Below are 9,213 nucleotides of genomic sequence, written 5' to 3' on the forward strand. Positions count from 1 at the left end.
GCAGCCACAGAAGGATTAACCTATACCCAGCTTGTAAACATTTCTTCCATAATATTATTAATTTACATACCACCAGTAGCGTAATGACAAATTCAGAAGTGCAGGTTCCTGTCTTGCTAGCCATAGTCATCCCTCCCCAGCACACACCTTTCTAAGATTCTACAGTCTTCTAAGATTATTCAACAATAATTAGGGATGCATTGCAAAAATCAATGCAGTTCTTAGCACTGATTTCAGATCTATTGTTTTCTGTGCACGTACACGGACAAATGATTTGGAGTGTGCCAATATCTTTATTTGGCGTGACTTTTGTATTCTCCTTAGTATTCCGTGGTATGTTACAGAACTTGCACACTATTCTCTTGAAACTGAAATTAACTTGTATTTTCAACATTCTTACATCATGCTTAGCTTTGGAGCATGCAGAACAAGAACTCCTCAAACTTCTTCCCATGCACTTTCTGCAGAGTGACCCTAGGATCCGATCCACAGTGGCCAACTCACCTCCTTTCGCTCTGATTGGCTCCAATCAGCACGAAGGGTGAGGATAAATATTCTCAGAGGCTAAACAATTTCCCCTTTCATGCTGATTGGGCAGCTCTAGGAGGCTGGAGGTAAGGACCCCGCTGCAGAAACTGTCTTTGACCTCCCACAACCCTGGAGCTACATGCCACTTAATGCAAAAACAGGCTTCTAAGCAGTTTACAGGTATAAAAACCATTTGCACAATTGATCCCATATCATCAAGTAAAGACTTTCGAGATTATCTTACATTCTCCTCCCAGGTAAAAAGGGTAAATACCGAATATTGCACCTTTAACCACCTCAGGCCCAAATCATAGAATATTTCTGCAATACAGTTGCTGCTGCAAATTCATGCATGGCTCCTATGCCAGATCAGTGGAGGAAGGGCCATAACTCAGTAGCTGAGTGCATGATTTGATTGCAAAACACCCCAAATTCAATTCCTGGAAGTAGGTAACTGGTGATGTGGAAGACTTTTGGTCCGCAAAAACCTGGAAAGCCACTGCCAGTAAGAACACGCAATGCTTTCCTGGGCTAGATGAATAAATGTCATGGCCTGTATAAGGTAGATTATAATGCTCCATATGGATGTTTGTGTCATGTGGGTAGCTAGCTAGGATAATCCAGTGGCTTCATCAAGACAGCTGATGGTGTTGGCATTGAAAGTAGTTATGCAATCAAGCACATGGAAGGAGTTTTGTGATGGGGAAAGGGTAGCATAAACTAGGCTGTCATATCCATCAGTCTCCTCTGACTTACATCAGCACCAATTTAATACTTCTTGTACAGGCATAGGCAAACTCGGCCCTCCAGATGTTTTGGGACTACAACCCCCATCATCCCTAGCTAACAGGACCAGTGGTCAGGGATGATGGGAGTTGTAGTCCCAAAACATCTGGAGGACCAAGTTTGTCTATGCCTGTTCTTGTGTTTTCAAGCTCTACAAAGTCAGATGAAGGCCCAAATGCAAATCTAGTCCACCAAACGTTAATGAGACTCAAGTTTGTTGCTAACTTCTCTGAGAGTAAACCCCATAGGATTGCATACTATTGCTCCATAACTCAGCTAAACCAGGCTTGAAATGTAAAGACACCCCCATCTCTCTGATATTTTACAAACTGAATTAGGCTTACAGTCTGTTCTTGATGCTGTTGCAGCATACAACAGAAAAAAGCAGAATGAACTAAACTCTGTACTGGCAAGCATGCTTTCTAGAAGCAGGCATGTATGTCCAAGAGGTATTCTCTCTCTGTCCCCTGTCCCCCCCCCCAAAAAAAACCCCCAATTAAATTGGCCAAATGCATCAAGAGCATTTGCAATCTGGTCAATGCTGGATTGGCTACAGTAAACAATATTTGCTCATGCATTGCTTCTCTCTTCTTTCGGTTTAATTTACTACCACCACTGCTTTGAAGTACCTTGCATAAATTCTTGGGTATTTGCAGCCCTACCACGTTTGGTAGGCAGGAGGATCAGGGCAACACTTTGGCTGCAGATTTAAATGGGCAGGACATTCCCTTCCCAAATACTGTACCGCCTTGGTGTATAAAGCTCTTGCAGCTCAAGAACAGAGGTAAATAAATTAGCAGTGGGCTGGATGATGTGCACAAGACATTCTGTAACAGCGGAGGAGGACAGGCAACGGGCCTGGGATTCAGGGCAAGCAGCAACCTGTTGGGACTTAATCTGACCCGGGCAGGCACTGCTTATGAAATAAGTCAATCGTGGGACACGGATTGCACCAGGGTAGAACAGGTAGTGTGCAAAAGTGCAGGAGGCAATCCCAATGTTCAATAAGGCAAATTCATTGCTTTAACTCAGAGTCAGCAGACCTTTCAATGTACTACATTTCCATATATAACCTGGCCCTCAGTGTTAGAAGCTGAAATCTGAAAGTTAAGAGCTGAATGGCACCTTAAACCTAGATTATGGGTACAACAATTGAATGTCTAGGTGCGCTTTTTATAACAAGAATACAAAGCTGAAAATGAATGAACTGCAGCTGAAATATTATGTTCATTTTTCACATGGTCTAGTCTTTCCCCTGCCCAACCCCCTAATATTCCTAAGAGGGTCTCTTCTCCAATCTTCAGAGAGTAGCTGGAAGTGGGGAGGCATAAAAAGCTCCTCCTTTCCTTCCACTCTGCAGTTTTAAATCTGAAATCTTAGGCACAGAGCTCGGAAACTGCTCGCGCTAAAGAAATTCCCTGTCGCAAAATGTGCCTAGAACGATGGGAGTTTTGCACACTGATGGCGCTTTAGCCCATAAGAAAAGCAGAGTATTTAAAAGAAAAAGAAAATATTTTCACTAAATACGCACAGCCCATCAGGGAAAATGGCATTTGGACATAAAGGGCTCAGAGATCAAGGAGAATGAACAAGGATGCATTTCCCCTGTCTCTCTTTTCCAATACAGGTCATCCTACAGGGTGATCAAAGCAGTTTCTGTACAAAAACTGGGCCTAAGCCCCAATTTGTGCCTTCTTGGATGCCTTTACTGCCACTGCTTGATGAGAACCCATCAGTGTTCAACTGCAGGTTTCCTCCACTCATGTTCAAGCCGTCTCCCATCTTGTTTCCTAAATTCTGGAGTATACCAGAGGGCCAAGCGGTAGGAGGCACTCAGGCACAGCGTCAACAGCCCTAGCCATCTGGATGTTCCAGAAGTCAGCCAGAGCTTCAACAGGAGCACCAGTGACAGCAGCCAGAAAATCCTTCAGAACCACTGGAAACCCATTGACTCCATCAGCCTCCAAGGGCAGAGAATCCTAACAGGTCCCCTGCCTCTGCAGAGGAGAAAAGGTGCTGAAAGCCTAAATCTCAGCATCTGACTATAACAAGGGACTGGTGTCAATACCCCCTCCCCCACTTTTGGATCACCCTCTTCCTGCCCAGTTGTGAAAACAAGGTCCAGTGTGGGCCAATGGCATGTTAGGAAAGTCCCATGGTCGTCATGGCAGCCATGAAGTCCTGAGCCATCTCAGAACTATTTTGAGCCTGTTCCAATTTGGAGAAAGTTAAGGTCTGTTAGCTGGCTGTGTACTTTTGAGATTTGCTTCCAGATTAGAAGTGAACTGTTTGTGGTGTGTACACAGCAGAGAGCTAATCCCATCCCAAGAAGCTTCTTCCCAGTTGGCACCTCATTTTGCTTGCTTCCCACCCTCATCGATTATCTTTCTTCTCCACTGTGCTCATAACATCGCTGACTTATTTGATAGAACATCTAGTTGCGCAATTTCCCTCCCTCTCTGCCCCAAAATTTTGGTTCAAGTTTCACAAGAAGACAACTGGAAGGGAAATGATCCCAAGGAAATTTCAGCGCAAAACATCCATTTGTGCAGAACCCACCAGAAAAAGTGGAATAACATGGATTGCCTGAAGTTCTACCACTTTATTATGGCAGGCACAATGGACCTGGACAACAGAGGATGAACAGTGCATTTTGGTCATCAGGAAGCAGCTATGATGGTTGAGCACAAGCCAACTATTTATATCTCTTTTTTGTAGCTTTTTAAGCCTCCATCCCAAATACTTGTGCATATAAGTCCTAGAACCATAGAGATATCACACTAACCATACTGAAGAACCCAAACCATGCTTTCAAAGCTTTCAAGTGCACAGCAGGCAAAATATGGCTGAGAGTAGCTTGCTGGCTTTGGTTTTCAACTGTCTCTGTACTCTTTTTCATACGTCCAATCCTGCTCTCCAAGGTGCAACAGGCTCTGGAGAAAACACAGCGTCCGAAGCTACAGCTGGTCGATTCATAAATAACAACAGGCCAGTTAGCACAAACCATGGTTTCCAAAGCTGCTTCAAACCATGGTTTCCAATTCTGGTTCCGCAGTTAATCACAAAGCATAGTTTGCCTATTTCACACAACACATGAATCCATAATTAAGGTTCCTTAACCACATCTTTGATGTGATCTCTGAACTGAGCTTAAACATGGTTTAACTAAATAGGACAATGTAAGAGGCCTCAAGTCCCGAGCACAAACAAACATCCTTAAATTGGCTGTAATCAAGATTGGTCGCTTTTTAGATCACTGTAACACAGGGTTCTACTGACCACAACCCTAAAAGGCATGGGTAAAACTGGAGCGTTGAGAAACGCACCAAACAGCATGTGAAGTGTCAAGGATTAGCAGGAGACAAAATGTGCACAGGCACACACAGCGCCATGCTGGTGGTGAGCTATTTTGATGTGTTGTCTGCAGCTTTTTATAACCCCTGACATAATCTGCCATATCAGTTTAAGTAATGACAGTCAATTATGGGTGGGGGGACAACAACCCCCAAAACATCACCCACTAGCATTTTATCAATTTATCCTGGGAGACAATCTCGTTTTTTTCCAGGATGCCCAATTCCTCCCTTATAAATAACCTGCCCTTAAGAGGAAGAAGCTAAATTCTCTGACACTGAATAATTATCTCAGCATAACATGACCCAGCCATTGTAAATATGAGTGGTTCTGTTATTGTGGACCTCTGAATCGGGAGAAGAAGTTATCTCAGAGAGGCAAAGGTCACGTAAAGATAGGCTCTTTCCTTCCCAAGTTATTCTGATCTCTCCCCAACTGGTTGTCATATAAATAATGAAATGCCACGCACACAAGAGCAATTATACCATCTGCACAGAATTTGCACTGCTAAACCAGTAGCCTCAGCCAGAACTCTGTTCCTGGATCTTTTCCAAAGTCACTGGCAAAAAAAAAGGGGGGGGGGAGTGTGTTCCCATCACACAAGCTGCAGTATCTCTAACTACACCAAGACAGCCACACTGTTATAAAGAAGATCCCAGGAGTGTTTTTGTTTCCTGCATCTCCAGAAGAAACCAAGAGGCGTTTATTAGAGAACTCCCATTCCCCTTGTCTCCCTTAGAAAATACACGCAGAGAGGCAGATACTGCAAATATATGCCTAGCCAACATCTGCATCTTACAGGCACAGAAAGCCGAACTGAATACGGAGGTGGAAGGGGCAAGGAGAGGAATCAGCTGGGCAAGGATCCATCTGACACACACGTTTTTATAAAAAGGGGAGGGGAGAGATTAAGGTCGTCCCCCCCATCCAACACATCACCTGTAAACAAATAAAAGACGTAGACAAACATCACACCACGGAGATAAAGCAAGAAACCTCTGAACACACAAACACACCCAAGCACAGGGCATGCAAGGCTGCAGCAACGGAAGGAATGAACACACCCACATTCTTGCCAATGGAGGGGAGTTGCGCGTTTCCTCCATCTCTGTTGCTATGCACCTTTCTCTGTGTTTCTCCACATGATGCACTACGTAGTCATTTGGCATACTGATGCCCATTCCCTCTCCCTCTGCATGAATTGGGAGAGCTAGCACACCTATATGCACACACATACACCTCGGTGGAAGACCTCGTGTTTCTTGGAAAGCTACCAAATTTATTTGCGGATTAGGATGGCAATCTATATACATATGCACAGACATGGACACTTAGCAACAAAGGCCACAACACACACACACACAGTACTTTTCCCCAGTGCTTTTTCTTTTCCTGGGGATACTCAAGAGTACATAGCACAGGCACCTAGAAGAAAACCGCTGCTTTTTCCAGCACAGAAATTAAGGCGTTGTGTTACATTCACGGAAGCTGCACATGAGAGCAGAAACAAGGGCTGGGGCAGAAACGAGATGTAAAAATAAAACCCCACAACCGCTTGCCAGGATGCAGAGTGTGCAATCTGTCAAAAGGCTGGAGGAATGACAGCCAACCGTGTCTAAAACACACCACCCACCAGCATGGGATCCATTCTGGTGAAAGACTGGGAGGCGCAGTGACACTTAGGTTTTTTTTCAATGGAGGAAGGATGGAGATGCACACTGCCAGAACAGCTCTGCTTACATTTCCAAGAGAAGCACTGATGCTGAATCCCACCTGGAAGTGTGCCACCCTCGTCTGCCTGCCTGCCTGCCTGCCTGCCTGCCTCTCTCTCTCTCTCTCTCTCTCTCTCTCTCTCTCTCTCTCTCTCACACACACACACACACACACACACACCTTAATCTCAGGTGCCCAAGTGGCTGGTTTTACTACCTACAACCGACTCAAGACTTTGTAGGGCAGGTTATGATTTCCAACACAGTGTGAAACCTCTATCGTTTGAAGAAACAAGACATGCCTCTCTGCTGCCTCCAGACTTTAAGTTGGATCCAGACTTAGTTGTGCTTAAAGTAGACCCACTGAGATCAGTGGGACTACCCCATGCATGGCTCGGGCAACATCCAGCACTAGGCGAATTGTGGCATTGCTAATTCCTGCAGTGGGCAAGCCAGAAAGACATGCACCACATGAATAAGGCCTCCGTCCTGAGGACAGGGCGCTCTGCATGTGCTTCCTCCCTACTTATTATCCCATCATCTCAGTTTTAGGGTTGCCAACTGTGAGGGAGGCAGCGGCAGCTGGAGTCTAGCTCATTCTTGTGTCTTTCACAGCAGCTTGATCCGCAGAAACCAGCTTCCCACAGCAGAACCGAGATCAGCAGGATATGTGGCAGATCTCAGAGGCATAGCCGTGTTTGCCTGTCACAACGAAACACCCCAAAAGTAGATCATCTCCTGGCACCCAACTGAGGCATAAATTCTGACAGACGAGGAAAAGTCCTCCCTTAGGAAGCTGACCCTTGTGCCACAGCAAACCTGCCACAAAGGGTTTTGTTGTTTTTTTAAGAAAGGTTGCTCGGAGCAGCAGATTGCAGCGGTTAAGGGGCACAGGCAACTCCCCTCAATTCCTAGGTATGGAGGGGTGGGGAGGAAGGAAGATAGGTGCTGGGGCTCCAACGAAAGCAGCTGCTAGGCCCGAGGAAGCGAGGCAGGCACCCCACGCCCAGCCTATCCCGGCGCCGGGGCGCGTCTCTGCCCCAAGCCCGCCCGTTCTTCTCCTCACGAGGCGCTGCCTGCACCTGCCCGGCTGCTGCCAGGTGAGGGGTCCCTGCCTGCCTGCCTGCCTGCCTGCCCGAGCGCGCCTCTCTCCCTTCGCCTTCTGCCGGCAGCATCCGGGAGGGAGGGAAGGAGGGCGCTCGGCGCGCAGCAGGAGGAGGAGGAGGAGGAGAAAGAAGGACGGGGCAGCCGCAGCTCGGCTGACTCACCTCATTTTCCCCGCAGTCGAGCTCTGCGCAGCCGCCTCTGGCCGGCGTCTCCCCGCCAGCTCCCACTGCGCAGCGGGAAGCTCTTGCCCGGGCCCCGGGCTCGGCAGCGCGGCGGCGGCGGCTGCAAAAGCGTCGTCGGCGTCTCGCGCTACTGCGGGCTGTCAGATGCTCAATGGAGGAGCGGCGCCCGGGAGAAGGAGGAGGAGGAGGAGGGAGCCCGGCGGGCTTTGGCGTCGCTGCATCCGCTGCTCAGTCGCCCTGCTGCTGCTGCTGCTCCTGGCGGCCTGCGGCTGGCGCGCAATGGCATCTTCGTCCCCGCCGGCCAAGGGCGCTAGCTGCCGGGGAGCTTCTCCACGGCGCCGGGCAAGCGGTCCAGGGGCCCGGCCATCCTCCTCCTCCCGCTCCGCTTTCCCGGGATGTGGCGAGGCGAGGGTGGTGGGCGTGGGGCGGGCGGGGAGGGAGGGAGGCGACGGCGAGGAGGAAGCGCACAAAGCCCGCGGGGCTCGGCTGCCCACTGCTGCTGACAGACACTTCCGCCCGTCTGTCTGCCTGCCTGCCGCCGCTACGGCTCTCGCAGAGGCATCGCCGACCTGGCGAGCCCGTCCAGGCACGCGCACAGAGCGGGCGGGGAAGAAAAGCGCACACGCGAGGCGGCCATGCAACGCCCGGGCGCGGCGAAGCGCGCGTGCGCCACCACGAAGCGAGGCGCGCCTCCGTACCCGGAGCGGTCGTGGATTCTTGCAGGATATTGGGGGGCGGGGGGCTCCTCGTGCGCGCACCAGACGCCTTGGCATCGACATTGCAGCCCTTTCCCTCTTCCTCGCCTTTATCCCGATTTAGCCTTTTTGGTGGAAAAAACTATTTTTTGAAATGGAAAAAAAGAAAGCCCCTGCCTATGACCCTAATCTGGAAATTCACGCGCATACGGGGGAGGGCTGGGGCTCCTTTATGCTCACTAATCCAGATTTATTTTTATTTTATTTTTTACCAAAAAAAACCCCAAACCCTTTCGGGGTGGTTGCAATGTATATTGCAGTGTAACGGGGCAGTTTATTGTGGACTCTGCTCTGCGCAACGCATGGACATATTGCACAGCGCCTGTATGACGTCGTCCTCATCAAAATGCCATCACATGCCGCCCCCCGCCCCTCGATTTTACCCGGATTTGCCGTTTCTCAGGAAAATCCGATAATAATAATAAAAGCTGGGCAGCAGTTAATCCGGATTAAAGGGGAGGGGGTAATGCAGGGCGGCGCTTTGGTGAGGGTGACGTCATGGAGATGTTGGAGAGGCTGGGAACTCGCAGGCTTCAGAAGGACCAGTGCCACAATAAACTGGTGTTTGGAAGTGTCGTAGGAGTAGTGAAAGGTCTCAAAACCAAGCAAGGGATATCTCAGAAGAAGCCTGCTTCTCTGGATCAGTTTCTGTTTGGGGAAATATATACTTTTTTATTCCAATACATTAACATTGCCAAGACAAGAACAAAACACCCCAGTGACAAAAACAAACACAAATCAAGTAATTTTTGCCCCGGGCCCTCAGACTGGGGTGGGGGTTCCTCTTCA

General features: G+C 48.6%; 1 protein-coding gene across 1 annotated transcript in view; it reads right to left on the bottom strand.

The window, feature by feature from the left end:
- The window catches only part of EVL (Enah/Vasp-like), a 152,911-nt gene extending 144,615 nt beyond the window's left edge, over positions 1–8,296 (bottom strand). Inside the window, exon 1 of the mRNA XM_081191974.1 lies at positions 7,649–8,296. Within this exon, the coding sequence (XP_081048100.1) occupies positions 7,649–7,653 (5 nt within the window). The 5' untranslated portion in view covers positions 7,654–8,296. The remainder of the gene's footprint in view (positions 1–7,648) is intronic.
- Positions 8,297–9,213: the final 917 nt, after the last annotated feature.

The sequence above is a fragment of the Podarcis bocagei genome, assembly GCF_964188305.1.
Source record: "Podarcis bocagei genome assembly, chromosome: 1".
NCBI lineage: Eukaryota > Metazoa > Chordata > Lepidosauria > Squamata > Lacertidae > Podarcis > Podarcis bocagei.